This window comes from Pipra filicauda, unplaced genomic scaffold (assembly GCF_003945595.2).
Source record: "Pipra filicauda isolate LSUMZ 115617 unplaced genomic scaffold, ASM394559v2 scaffold39_size4671491_pilon, whole genome shotgun sequence".
Classification (NCBI taxonomy): Eukaryota; Metazoa; Chordata; class Aves; order Passeriformes; family Pipridae; genus Pipra; species Pipra filicauda.
In genome coordinates, this window is record NW_024104531.1 from 2,094,009 (window position 1) to 2,109,581 (window position 15,573).

The 15,573-nt window shown below is 37.5% G+C and overlaps 1 protein-coding gene across 1 annotated transcript in view; it reads left to right on the plus strand.

Annotated features, from left to right (window-relative positions):
- The window catches only part of DACH1 (dachshund family transcription factor 1), a 379,725-nt gene that overhangs the window by 270,117 nt on the left and 94,035 nt on the right, over positions 1-15,573 (plus strand). The window contains exons 6-7 of the mRNA XM_039385172.1: positions 3,935-4,070; positions 6,038-6,172. Of these exons, the coding sequence (XP_039241106.1) occupies positions 3,935-4,070; positions 6,038-6,172 (271 nt within the window). The remainder of the gene's footprint in view (positions 1-3,934; positions 4,071-6,037; positions 6,173-15,573) is intronic.

Below are 15,573 nucleotides of genomic sequence, written 5' to 3' on the forward strand. Positions count from 1 at the left end.
ATCAAGACACTTCTGTTTTACTTGGAGAGACCAGGACAGTGTGATGTTGTGAATATGTGATATTCTGGAATAAAATTGGAGTGGTTTCTAATTCTAGAGACAACTTCAATCTCATAAGTTAAAATTTCTGACAGTTAGAATCTTTTACCTGTTTTTTACAGCATAAAAAAAAATACCCAGTGTCACAGGAACGAGTCTGTTATTTATGAAATGGAATTGATATTGAAGGTGTGTAACTTGTAAAGATCATGAGAAAGGGCATTACAGTTCCTTAGAGTGACAATTTCTTATATGGTAGGAGCAGTTTTGGAGGAGGTAAATGTCAGATTCTTAAATGCTTAGGATTCATGATTTGGATCAAATTGTAAAGAGTATCAAGCTAAGGTATCTTTCAAATTTGGCCTTTAAGAGTTTGTTGCCCATTACTTAGTATAGCCTCCTGTTCTCATACCTAATTGAGAGTCTCAATAATTCTGAAATGTTGGTCAACCATATGCTAAATTGCTACATATTACCTAAATTGTTCACACTACTTTTTATTTGTGAGTATCTGTAGGAAGAAATAGGAAAGCAAAAAGTAGAAAAAAAAAAGTAGTGAGAGAGGGTTATGTTTCACAAACTATAGATAGTTCTTGTTTTCTAGTAAATATTGTCAATAGAATTTTGAAAGCTATTCAGGTCATCAGCCAGGAGGTGCAGGGGTAGTATTTTTGGCATCCTACTGATACTCCAGAAGGCAGTGGAGGTCCTGTCTTATCAGCCTGATGGGGACATCTCAAAACCCCTTGGTGCCACAAATGGCTCAAATGTGAGCAGCTGAACTGAGCTGTAGGTATCTGGTTTTGGAGGAGGCTCCATTGTCTATATCTCAATTGACTGAAATGGAAGACAACTTACCTTTGAGGTGGGCCTCTTTGCAGAGAATCCTACATACAAGTGTCTCTGAAATGTCATCTCTCACTTGTACGTCAAAACTGCATTTAGATACTTAGGTTCAGATTGCAGAATCAGAAACACAGAACACTCTGAGTTGGAAGGGACCCACAAGGATCACCAAGTCCAACTCTTCAGTGAATGGCCCATATGGGGATTGAACCCACCATCTTGGCATTTTTAGCACCATGTTGATTTCAAACTGAACCATGCACAGTTTCCTTCTCATGCTTCATTTTAGCAAAGTCACACAAATTTTATTTATTTATTTGATTATTTGTTGGGAGACAACAAGCCTAATTACAGTACAAATGGACAACATATTCTCTAGAAATATCTGCTCCTGGGAGTAGGCAAGTTTAGTAAAAATACTGGGCAGCAGACAGAATTCTAGGTGATTTCTGTGACCGGGATTATAAGGCAGTAAATTCTATTTCTTTGCGGTGTCATGTAGAGTTACTTGTACAAAAGTGGCATGTTGCAGAAGTGACAAAATAGCTCTGATCTGCATTATTTAGTGAACACATTTTTGCACATTTCCGTTTCTGAAAAATTTTAAAGTGAAGACTAAATGTAAAATTAATATTATGCCACAAACCAGATTCATCTTTTCTACACAAAATCTCTGGTAAGAAGGACAAGGTATATTGATATTCAAGTGCCATTAGTTTATCACTATGATGTTTTAGAGCTACACAGTATTTCAGTTTATTCTTTGTAGCATTTCCATTTATATGTAGCAGATAGTTTGGTAAAGACAAAAAATTGCTGTAGACTATATTGCTGATTGTGGAACTATGAAACAAGGATATAAAACATTAGTTAAGTTACTAAATTGATTTATTTTACATTTCTGCATAGTTCAGTCCCGTGTTTTATTGGAATTAAAGGATATTTTACAAATTAATTGATAAACCCTGTATATATAGCTTACTCATTGGGTTTGTCTATTTCGTATTATATGAGAATAAAACTCATCTGTTTTGTTTGTTCAGTAATTATATTTTGGTGTTCCATGCATTCCTTTTCCTCGCTCCATCTCATAATACATTCTGTAAAAGCACACATAAATAAATAGGATAAACAAATTAAGCTGTTTAAATAAATTAATTTACTCTGCAGCTCTGTATTCAAATCTTATGTGCTCACTGGATCTCATTTTAATGAAACCCTTCTAAGAACAATACATTGTATGCCGATCAGTGAAATCATATATTAAATGAATGATTAAATATACCGTGTTCCAATTTATATCAAATCTGTACGCTGTGCATGCTTAAATCCTCCTAAATCTAAAGAAATAAATCTTCTATGTTCTGAAAACATCTGCATTATAATCCTCCTCTTGAATACCCAGTTCGTGGACATATAAACACAATCAAAGTCATAATAAGCCTAGAGCTATGATGCAGTTAAGCTATCCTCATCAATGTTTTTGACTTAAAAACCTAAGACTATTAAAGTGGAATCCACTTAAATGTCTTGAAATATTGCTCTAAAAAGTCTCCTCCTACTCCATCAGTAGGCCCATTGAATCCCTTTGCAATCAGAATCTCAAATTCAGCAAATATTTTTTATGAAGCTTGCCTGGAACAAATCTATTGATTACTATAGATGAGCATGTTGCAAAGTTTCTTAGGAATGCATTCAGATAAATAAATATTAATGTAGCGACTGTGCATGATAAAATAATGACTGCTGCAAAAGCAGTTTGCTGTGCTGCACTGCTCTTTCCAAAAAAAGTTTTAGGCATTTGCAGCAACAAGTTTTCTTATGTGTTATTAAACATATACTAGTTTTATTATTTCATTACCGAAAGGTTTTTGTGAGTTGAATGTATGCAGTTTGTTGGTTGGTTGTTTGGCTTCATTGTTTTTTTTAATTATAAGTCAGGATTTCAATTATCAGAAGGGAAAAAACCAACAACCAAAAAAATACTAGTTTTAACATTTCCATCCCCTCCAATAGATTTCCCTTTTAGGATCTATTTATTTTTGTCACTATTTGACCAAAACAGCCTAACTCATGCATATTTGAGCAATGAGTCTTGGAAGCTATTAGCAATAAAAAGGAAACTGCAGGGAAAGGTAGAGAATTTTCTAGAAAGGACTATTCTGCACTCTAAACTGCGTTTGATTATTGTTTCCATTGAAATTCTGTTTAAATATCAGATATAGCTATATGCTACATACTAGCAATTCTCACAAAGCAGATGTGCAGTTCTAACAATCACAACCCTCAATCTCTAGTTTTCAAAACCAAGGAACATCTTGAAGTGCGTCATAGCTCCTCTTAGCTACCATGCCAGGCCTTTCCATGGGCAGAAAAACATGAATGGGTGGTTTTCTGCATTTTGAAATAGTGATATGGTGAGTGATATGGCCACATTCATGCAAAAAGTGTGATTCATTCCAGATTTGTGCTCCGAGGTAAAAACAGACATTTGGACTTACATCAGCCATGTTACTGGTATAGGTTCTATTAGGAGATTATATTTTCTTTGTGATCCATAACAGTTCCATAAGATCTCATTGCTCAAGAAGCCCTTTTGAAATTAAAATGTGGAGTAAAAGTCAGCATGAGATAAAACAATAGTGCCCGATCATTATTTATCTAGAGAAATACATGGATCCTCATCCCACAAGGCTGAAATCTGTAAGCCAAATTGTGTATTTCCAATTCAACAGCATGACGATAGGAGTGAGAAAGATAAAAACAAAAAACTAAAGCAAAACAGACCCCTTATTTTTATAAGTAGTCCAGAAGGCAGTTTAAAAGCCTAATAAAATGAGCAGTGCTCATATTGCATACTAAAATGTAAGGCCTAGTGTCCTTAAAGTAGCAAGTTTCCTTAGAGAATGCTCTGCAAATCCCAGACGTCTCAACAGGTGAAAGAGTAGGTTGTAAATTAGGAGGGAGATTCAGTTTAGGGAAGTCATGTTTGAAACAGAGGCTTGGTGTAACATTGCCTTTTTTCTCAATTACTTTTCGTGTGATCTAGGAACGTGTTCCAGACAGCCCTTCTCCTGCTCCTTCTCTTGAAGAGGGCCGAAGACCTGGCAGCCATCCATCCTCTCATCGAAGCAGCAGCGTGTCCAGCTCTCCTGCGCGGACCGAGAGCTCTTCAGACAGAATCCGTAGGTCACATTCTTCTCCTTCTCACCACTTTAAATTTGATTAGGTGCAGCTGGTTTTTCTAATCAAAATGCCCTCGTCTTAAATAGATCTCATATGTGTCATGTTCGGAAGTTCAGCAGAAATAACTATCTCCCAACATTATGTTTCCCATTTTACAGTATCATAATATCCGATGCTACATTAACGGGTACTGATATAAACTGCCATCATGTCATATTAAACATAAAGATATGAGCAATGAAATACAGAATTGCAGCCGGGAAGCAATTTGCTAGATTAGTTTTAGAACTGAACATATAGTATAAACATTTTTTAAAGAAATTGAGTTTTATTTAATCTGGTTACTCTGGTTTGATTTCTAAATTGAATCTGACTTCATAAGCAATATTTTACGTGGTAGAATTGCTTGGTAAAGAGAAGAATCGGGTTAAATCAATTAAAAATGTGCATACTTTATAAATTTTTTAAATATAAAATTTTGTATTGGTGAGAAATATGATAAAGAATTATCACCTCATAGCTCACAAGGGGCAGAGTGAAATTAAACTGTGGTGTCCCAGAGTGATACCATTTTTATCAAGGTTCCATGTACAGGAAGTAAATTACCTGGCAAAGACCCTGAATTCTATGATATTCCACTACAGCAGTGGAAATTAAGGTTTTAAACACACACTATTTTATGGATATGTAATTAAATTCATATCACACTTGTCCATTCCCTTTATTATTGCTCTGATGCAAGGTTTTGTGCTTTTAAGTCATCTTTCTACAGTAGAATTTGTCAATAGGTGAAACTGGAGGATTTGGCGTGCACATAGAAGGCCATGAAATAGCTGTATGAAAGAAGTAGTCATATTGATTAGATGCAACACGTGTCTTTTAGACTGCTTCTTTTCAGGCTCTCTGCAGACTCAGGAAACTGACTCTTCATTGACCTTCAGATGAAAGATCTTTCATTAGTATGTGATGAAAAATGACTTACCAAAGAAAAGAAATGAGGCCTGACCATGACAAGTTGAAAATTCTGTTTTCTTATCACTTCAACAATTCAGAGTGCAGATTAAATTGGCATCCCATATACTGTGACCTATCTATTTCCCCAGGCTCGATCCACCATCCTTTCATTATATTTTCTCTCCATTGTGCAGTTGAGGAGGGGTATTGATGAAGTGGCTTTGGTGGTCACCTGGTGTCCATCAACACACTGCAGATTTCAGAAGTAAAGTTCTGAAAAAACTTCATAACTGTGGATTTTTAATTTGTTTTTAATTGATTGAAGAGTATATATTTTTTTACAACCAATGGAGACCTTTTCCACTGTTGTCTAAAAAAAAAAATTAGATGAAACTAAATTGAGAAATACTTTTTATTTTTGCTAAGGAGTGACTTTTTTTTTTTACTGTTCAGCTTATTCTATTAATTACCAACAGAGAGGATTGGGACCTTTACACATTTTTTTCTTCCATGTGGACATAACAGAGTTCCTTAAGTGGTGGATCCCTTTAGTAACTTATTTATTTATAAGTCTTTTCTGTCCTATCTCATTTGTTAACATCGCACCTGTTTCTTAGGTACATTTGCTTTTTGTGGTGCCAGACAGAATAAAATAACTACTACAGAAATATGTGTTACATATGAAAAAGTACTTTAAAAAATGGCTTAAACCTCTTGGAAGTACAATTTTTCAGGATAAAAGCATGGCTTTATAAACTATCTAATATGAGTTTCTGAGGTGTGTTTAAAACTCCTGAAGGGCTCTTTGAGAACTCTTGGAAAGAGCTTTTCAAGCTGTCTGATGAGCACCAGAAGTAACAGGAAGAAACTCCCGCTATGTGGATCCTGGTAGCATTAATTAAATAACTTGGTGATTGTTAGAATTCTTGTATAAGAGGAAGACTATAGAAAATAAGTGAAACAGTGTTAATATGACAGCTGATTTCTTTCTGCCTGCACTTGTGTCTAGCAGCTGTCCATCAGAACGGGCTATCTATGAACCAAATGCTGATGGGTTTGTCACCTAATGTCCTGCCTGGACCTAAGGAAGGTGATCTGGCTGGTCATGATGTGGGACATGAGACAAAAAGAATACACATTGAGAAAGGTAATATGAATATTATGATTCTACTGCTTCAGTGTAAAACAACTATAGTCTTGGCAGTTAAATGTTTTAATTGTGACTTTTAATTTTTTAATTGTGTTTTTGTTTTGTTGGGGGCTTCTTTTGTTTCACAAATTAAATTGTAACAGTGTGATAGCTTTCTTTATTCTTGTGCTTTGTCATCCTCAAGATTAATGAATGATATTTACATGAGGGAGAAATTTCATAAATATTACAAAGTAGGATGAGTGAAAAACAGTTTTACATTGTTATTGTGTTTCTGACCCTTCTACAATACTGTTTAAGTATTAAGTTTCTGTCTCCATCCAGTTGACTCTAATGACCTACTTCCCAGAGGGACTGAGCACCGTGAAAATTAGTCCATGTGTACAAAAAGGGAAAAGGCTAATACCAAGCCATTAAATTAGGGAATTGCATAAAATGAGGCTGGTATACATTATATAATGGGATTTAAATTTAATTGAGTATATGACCAAAGTGTTTGATCTAGGTGAATAGTCCACATGCACTTATGCTGATTATAACACCATTTCATCTCTGTTGGCATTCAAAGTCAAGTTCCCGTTCAGGGCTCTTACAGGGGATTTTGGAGGGGTGGTGGTGGAATTCTGAAAGGTGCATTTTATGTTACGTTTCCTTAATATATGTGGATTTAAGTATTATAGACTAGAAACATTTTGTTTAAAGAGAAGCTGAAAATACAATGTAGGCTTTGAAAAAACATTATTTTGGCTTATCAGAAAAATCAGTTCTTTGAGCACAATGAGAGAAAAAGTAAAAGGTATAATAGCCAGACATTGAAACAGAGCTGGAGAAACTGCTGCAGTTGTGAAGACTTCAGAATAATACATTTTGTTACATATTTTAATTGCTGTAAGAAGATACCTTCTCTGTCTCTTGTTTGAACACTGAGATATGAAAAAGAATTAAAATCTGGACAATTCTATTCTGGACAGGTGGTGTTTTTAATAGGATTACCAGAAAAATTAATGGAAACAACATTTCTTTCATATAAACCATTTAGTTTGGTTCATTGCACACACAACCTGTTTTAGCTTATACTATGCCCTCACTCAGCCTCTGCAAATTGTGTCCCTGCTGTGAGGGGGGATGTGATCAAATAGGTTTGCTTTGAATTTCCATAACTGATTTTATTTCAGCCTTTGAAGTTACTTGTTTAAGTGTAATCTGACTGGTAAATGCTGCAAAGAGAAGTACATATTAAGAATTGCTACTATTTTTGTATGTCATTCAGGTTTTTTAAAGGTTTTTTTTATAATGGTATCCCAAATGTATTTTCTAATCTTTTGCCAGTTCACGTTCTTGCAAGATCTGTTCTCAGCAAAACTGCTGAGAATTCACTTTTTTCCTCAGTCCTTGTTTAGGTCAAACCTCCTTTTTTTTTGTTCTTTTCCCCCACTCTGTTCCAACCTACTGAATTAATGGTAAATATTCATGGGCTATCCAGATTGATAGGAGTTACTAAATTAAAAATTGTTTTCTGTCATGACTACATTTATCATGTTTCTCACACCAATCATGTAACTTTAATACTAATATAATCTGTATTAAAACAAGTTTTGTGGAGATAGTAATTATCTACTTTTGTCACTGTGAGATTGCAATCAGATTCCCAAACTGTTGCTTTACCTCTGCAAATCAGTCACAATGCCACCATATCTAAAAATGCAGACACACGCGTAGGTGGTGGTACTCTTATTGCTAAAACCCCATCACCTTCATCAGCTGATTCAAAAGAAAAAGGAAGAAACAGAAGAAATCAGAAGTTCTAAATAGGTATCATGAAGCATTTAAAAATTAATGTGTGTTCTTCTAAGCCACTTTTGTTGGCAGAAATCTATTAGCTGCAACTAAAGTGGCTTTTAATTGAACCTGAGAGAACCTGGGAAATTCTGTCTGGTAGAGAAGGCCCTGTGTTTTCTCTTCTGGTCTCCTCTTCCATTAAAAAAGTGAAAAGATGAAAAATCTCTGAAGTCATCTGAGATCAGGGAAAATTTATTTACAGTCAACAGAAAATTTAAAGGGGGAACAAAGTTATAGCAGAGGCAACTGATCAACATACCAAATTTTGAATGTCAGAGCGGTGAATAATGTGTTTGACCTGATCTATGAGTTGAATACAGGAGAGAAAATGCCATTTACCTGTTAGTAACGTAGTACAAAGGAGCTAAGTTACCCAGTCCATGAAACTAGTATAATACATTTAGAAACAGTTTGGGAGTATTCAGTTTTTCAAAGATCATGTGTATTTCTATTCAAAATGCAGGCAGGATTGTTATTATTGACAAAAATTAGTTTATTTTACTGGATTGTTTTAAGTTACCAGTAAAAGTCTTGTGCAGTTTTGTTTGGTTTTATTTTTTTTTTTGTCTTTAGACTGTCTTTGAAATCTGTTCTCAGGTTTTGGTACGTGCAGCTCCCAGTGCACATCTCAACACACCATCCGTTGAAGTCAGGTTGTTATTATCACACCAAGAATCGAATTAGGTTCTATGGATCTGTGTATTAGAACATGAAAGTTTGCATCAGCCTCTGGGTCAATATTTGTTGTTGTTCTCAAAGACTATGCGTAAAACGGGTGTTGGGGACATTTTCCTGCTGCTTATTCCAGATGCACAGCTTGGCTGCATCCTAGCTTCATTTTGGGTCAAAACCCAATGGACACATCTGAAGCTCTACCCTCTGTTCCATGAGAAGAAAACTTAGTTTGTTAAGGTTATGTTGTGGTCCAGCCAGTTTCCTATCCTGGACTAGGGAGGACAGCAGGAAATACTGCAAAGCAGTTCTGCCCCATAGTTCAAACATAACTCAAGATGTCATTATCTGTATGACAGGAGGCCAATTACCCTCAATTTTCAGAGGGTTTTTGCTTATTAGTGGATAGCAGTTTTTCCAATTTTACTGAAAGCAGGCTGTAGAACTGCAAATGATCCTGGGAAGAATGAGCTAAGTTCAAGTACACAATGTTAGCTCAAGTGCTTGACAACCATCATCAAAACCAAGTATCTAATTTTGTAATCTGTAATTATGGATTGTTTGATGAGGCACATTTGGTTTTATTAGGTCAGATTCTACAAGAAGGACTTCTGTAAAGTATAGGAGTCATATTAGAAAAGATTAATTCAGTTTTCTATGTTAAAATAAGGCTCTGAGTCTTTTCAAGTGAAGTTAAGTTTCTGTGATGCAAAGTTTGCTCTAAATAGGGCCTCAATTTTGGTGAGGTGTATTCTATCACTTATCCTGCTCAACTTACATATGACATCCTGCAGATCTCCCACTCTGAAGTTGTGAGAAGCGCACTTTTGGTGGTTTTTATGGAGCTGAATACCTGTTTAGCTCTTCAGTAATGTTGTCTGTTAAATAAGGAAATAGCATAGGAAAAAACTAGTGGAGAACCTAAAGACTAGGCTGTTGAATCTTGATCCTGTTTTTACTCATTGATCTGAAGTGTTTCAAAAGAAGTTCAAAATAATCAAAGGCTTAAAAGTCAAACGCACCCTCTTTGGAGATGTGGAACCTGATTTCCTCTGGACAAAAGAGAGAATTGAACTTATGACACATTCCTGGGCAGTATCCTTAATCACTGTGCTTTTTGTAAAAGATGGAAGTATTTTTTAACATTATCCCCTTGCCCTTACAACCTGAACTCAGATCATATTGGATCTGCAAGGTGTAATTTATAGCTCAGTCCTATTGACAGAGTTCATTTACTAGCTCCGCATAGCTGTATACGATTATTTTGTGTGATAAGTGATATTGGAGGCAGTGGCTGCTCATAGCGCTTCCTAACTGGTATCTGCTTAGCCATGCCTACTCTATACACTCTACAGGAGTATAAGACCCAGCTCACTTCAGCTCAAGATTCCCTTCTGGGAGACAACCACCAAAAAATTAGTTGCTTTAACACCAAATTTAGATACTTAAGTGTTTTATTGGATCTGGCCTTAGGGCATCAGATTAGAATTTTCTGTCTGCATCAATTTATAATTTTTTAGATTGACACCAACAGCAAATGAAGCCTGAATGTCAAGCTTACATTTTAAATTTAATATCTTATTTGAGGTGTTATGGGAAGGACGCTTTCTTGCTGAAAATATATGTGCTGTTTTCTATAACAAAATATAAAATATTCACCATGTTCACAAAGGAAGTTAAACTCTTTCAGAAAAGCTTTTAAACTATGATACTAATGGAAATTTCACAAGTAATTTTCAGGTAATCAACAATAACTGCTTCTTGACTACTATGATAGCAGCAATTAAGGTATAAATTTATCAAATTCACATGTTAAAAACTCCCAGTCTTTCTCTCTGTTTTGATTTTGTGTCCCCCTGTAGAGATGAGAGCAGTCTTAGACCTTTAATGTCTTATAAAATACAATATTAAAATTCCAAAATAGTCTTTGTCTAAAATTGAAAATAATTTAAATATTCCCAGGTTAGGATTGGATTTTCCTGTTATCCATCATGCGTCAAAAAGGGAACTAATGATAAATATGTCGTCATATATAATTAGATATTCGTTCTGCAGTATCAGCAGTACATTCCTTTAAAATATATGCATACTGTAAACATATATGAAACATGCTTATTCACCTTAAAAAATATAGAGACACATACGACTTTGTTTTTGTAAATATGTATAGTGGGTTGACCCTGGCCGGATACCAGGTACCCACTAAAGCCACTCTGTCATTCTCCCTCTGCAACAGAGGAGAGAGAAAAAAGCAGCTAAGGATCCATGAGTTAACAGCTGAGAGAGATCAGTTACTGATTACCTTCACGGGCAAAACAGACTCAGAGTGGGGATATTACTTAAATTTATTACTAACAGGATAAGAGCCAAAGAGTGAGAAATAAAACAGTCTTAAAAACACCTTCCTCCCACCTCTCCTTCATTCCATGTTTTCCCTTTTCCCCCCCAGCAGTGCAGGAGGACGGGGAATGGAGGTTACAGTCAGTTGTTTCGGCCTCTGCTCAGTGTGAGGAGTCCTTCCCCTGTACCCGTGGGGTCTCTCCCATGGGAGACAGTCCTTGATGGACCTCTCCAGTGTGAGTCCATCCCTCGGGCAGCAATTCTTCACAAACTGCTGTCCTGTGGATCACTCCTCCATGGGGTGCAGTCCTTCACAAACAAGCTGTACTGGCGTGGGTCCCCCACAGGGGCCACAAGTCCTACCCGAGAAAAACCTGCTCTACTGTAGGCTTCCCTCTCCATGGACTGCAGGTCCCTGGCAGGACCCTGCTCCGTCTTGGGCCTCCCATGAGGTCACAGCCTCCTTTGGTTATCCACCTGCTCCAGCATGGGCTTTTCCATGGGCTGCAGGTGGGTCTCTGCACCCCAATGATCCTCCATGGGCTGCAGGGGCACAGCTGCTTCGCCATGGTCTGCACCACGGGCTGCAGGGGCCTCAGCTCCAGCACCTGGAGCACCTTCTGCCCCTCCTTCTGCACTGACCTTGGTGTCTATGTTGTTGTTCCCATGTTCTCACTCTGCTCTTCCCTGGCTGGAATTCTTTCTGTGCAATACCTTCTGTTCCTAAATACGGTATCACAGAGGCATTAGTATTGCTCCTAATTGGTTTGGCCTTGGCCAGCAGCAGGAAGTCCGTCGTGGAGCCGGTTGGAATTGGCTCCTCCAGACAGGGGAAGCTTCTAGCAGCTTTTAATAGAAGCCACCCCTATAGCTCTCCCGCTACCAAAATTCAGCCACAGAAACCCACTACAATATGAAAGACTCAGAGGAAGTTTTAACATCAGCAAAGATTCTCATCTACATGAGCTGTCCTCTTAGAAAAGTCAACAAGCAAGCGATTAGGAACTTTGCTTAAATTCTGTTTCTGGTCTGCGATTTTTAGTTAGTTCTCTGAGAAAGCCCTTTTTTAAAGAGAGTATTTACTAGATGATGTACAGAGGAATTTTCATTCTCAGTTCTGCTGTCCAGCTGCTTGTATAAACATACTTTATCTGTTCATTTTTGTATACATAAATACACAGAGATACTTACACAATATATTTATTTTGCTGAATATTGCATTTTAATGTAATAAAAAGAATATGAACATACCTTGATGGGTTTCTGTATGCCAAAATATTTATGGTTAATACATTCTAAATCTACTTTCTCATTTCACATTTTACATGTTATCTATTAAATCTTAATATATTAGTTTTTAAATCCTTAAGATACAGAGTTTATGTTGTGTATTTCTACATTATTTAGGACTTCTCAAACCCTAACAGGATAGTCACATTTTTAACCTATGGCAGATAATATAATAAAGATCCACTAAATTAAAAGTTTGATATAGCCAGTATCACCAAGATAACAGTTTGACACTGTGGTTGTTGGTGTACCTTTTCATTCAACCCAAGAGGGACAGGAATTTTAAAAATACATTAAAAGCTATTACAGTTAATGGATTATAAAGGTGAAAATAAAATTGCAAGTTTTTTCTTAATTTTCTTAAGAAGTGGGAAAACATCTGGTTTGGTTACATAGATAAATAGAAGCCTTTCATATTATTGAATAACATATGAACAGTATGTGTAGGCAGGAAGGAGGGAAAAGGTAGTACAAACTTCTGAAAAAAATTTTTAATGCAAATAATTGAATAAAAGTATTAAGTCATCCTCCAGTGACATACTTCTGCAGATTTGTTTGCTACTAGAGGCCTTTTTCTGCAGGAGTAGTAATAGTTTAGACACATTTTATGAGAGATTTGCTGTATGGTTTTCAGTTGACAGATATGTGCACATCACTTCCAGAACATTCCAGGCTAACTAGGCTCAATGCATCCCAATTGCACATATGTATACTGCCTATTTTATATTTACGGTGACTCAATCACAGAACCACAGAATATGCTGAGTTGGAAGGGATTCACAAGGGTTATGGAGTCCAACTCTTAGCCCTGCACAGGACCATCCACAAGAATCACACCAGGCGCCAAAGAGTATTGTCCAAATGCTTCTTGAACTCTGTCAGGCTTGATGCTGTGACCACTTCCCTGGGAAGCCTGTTCCAGTACCCACCCACCCTCTGGGTGAAGAACCTTTTTCTAATATCCAACCTAAACCTGCCCTGACACAACTTCAGGCCATTCCCTCAGATCCTGTAACTGATCACCACAGAGAAGAGATCACTGCCTGCCCCTCCTCTTCCCCTCATGGGGAAGTTGTAACTGCAATGAGGTCTCCCCTCAGTCTCCTCTTCTCCAGGCTGAACACACCAAGTGATCTCAGCCACTTCTCATATGGCTTCCCCTCAAGGCCCTTCACCATCTTCGTTGCCCTCCTTTGGACACTCTCTAATAGCTTAATATCTTTCTTATATTGCAGTGCCCAAAACTGCACTCAATATTCAAGATGAGGCTGCACCAGTGCAGAGCAGAGTGGGACAATCCCCTCCCTCGACTGGCTGGCGATGCTTTTCCTGATTGCCCCCCCGGACATGGTTGGCCCTCCTGGCTGCCAGGGCAGTGCTGACTCAGATTTAACTTGTCATCGACCAGGACCCTCAGGTCCATTTCCATGGCATTGCTTTCCAGCAGCTCATTCCCCAGTCTGTATGAACATCCGGGGGTGCCCCATCCCAGTTACAGAATCTGGCACTTTCCCTTGTTGAACTTCATATGGTTGGTGAATGCTCAGTCCTCTAATCTTTGTTGAGGTCTCTCTGCAGGGCCTCCCTGCCTTCGAGGGAGTCAACAGCTCCTCCCAGTTTTGTGTCATCTGCAGACTTGCTTAGTATCCCTTCCAGTCCTGCATCCAAGTCATTTGTGAAGATGTTGAAGAGCAAAGAGCCTAAGATGGAGCCCTGTGGAACCCCACTAGTGACAGGTCTCCAGTCTGATGTCACGCCGTTCACTATTACCCTCTGTGCTCAACCCGTGAGCCAAATGCTCACCCACTGAGTGATGTGTTTATCCAACTGTGTGCTGGGCATTTTATCCAGAAGGATCCTGTGAGAGACAGTATCAAAAGCTTTATTGAAATCCAAAAAGATTACATCAGCTGGCTTCCTTTGATTGACTGGGTGGGTTACCTTGTCATAGAAGGAAATCAGGTTTGATTAGTAGGACTTTCCTCTCATGAAGCTGTGCTGTCTGTGACCAATGACTGTGTTGTCTTTCAGGTGTTTTTCAATACTTCCCAGAATAATCTTCTCCATAACTTTACCAGGCACTGACAGGCCTGTAGTTTCTGGGGTCCTGTTTCTTGTTCTTCTTAAAAATCGTTCACCAGCTTCCAGTCAGCTGAGACTTCTCCAGTTTCCCAAGACCACTCAAAAATTGTCGAGAGAGGTTTTATGATTACATCAGCCAGCTCTTTGAGGATTCTTGGATGAATCCTATCAGGTGCCATAGATTTATAGGCATCTAGCTGGAGCAGCAGATCCCACCCAGTTTCAGGGTGGACTGGGAGTTGAACATTCTCGCTCAGAGCGCTGAGTCTCCCTTGGTCCATCGTCACTGTTGAAGATAGAGGCAAAGAAAGCGTTAAATACCTCTGTCTTATCTCTGTCTCTGTTTGTGACCATCCTTGTCCTGTAATGGGCCAATGATATTTCTATACTGCCTATTGCCACTAATATATTTGGAAAAACCTTTTTTTTTGTCCTCCATATTTCTGTCCAGCTTCAACTCCAGTTGAGCTTTGGCCACACAAATTTTCTCTGTACAATGGCAAGAATCTTGGATTTTTCTGGCTTTCTGAATAGACCCAGATGACTTACCTGTGCACAAAATCAGATGTATTCCCACTCTATTAAAACAACTCTGCATGTACAATTCTTCTGTGTCTTGTGCCCCAAACAGTTCTGAAAAGTACGTTTTCTTTTGGGTGGGGGAGGGGTTACCTTTCTTTTCAATCTTCATACAATAGACCTTAGAATGATACTTATAATTTTTTATAGTCTTTATTATTTATATAGGGGATAGGAGCTAAAAAACCCTTTGAAATAATTTGTGTGCTCATTTGCATCTTAAAAAATTAATTCCTAAATGGAAGAGGTAATGATAATTGGTAAGATGTTAGCACTTTTTTATCATGCTATCATTTTGCAGTTTTTAAATCATCAGTTCTCTTTGTGTTTACTACTAGAAAAGATATGGTACAGGGAATGAAGTTAATGAAGTTATGAAATCCCACTATGAGGTGTTATGTCCCTTAGCACCATGAGGGTGATCAAATACAATTCTGTTTCTCTAAAGTAATTATTTTTAGTTTTGCATTTTTGCAGAAGGAAAAGATACACAGTGTGTCTCAAGTCATTGCCTACTACGGGGTTATAAAATATTTTTCATCTTTTCCTGTGCCTTCCATATAGTAATGATGATTACGTAAGAATCCCAAATATAA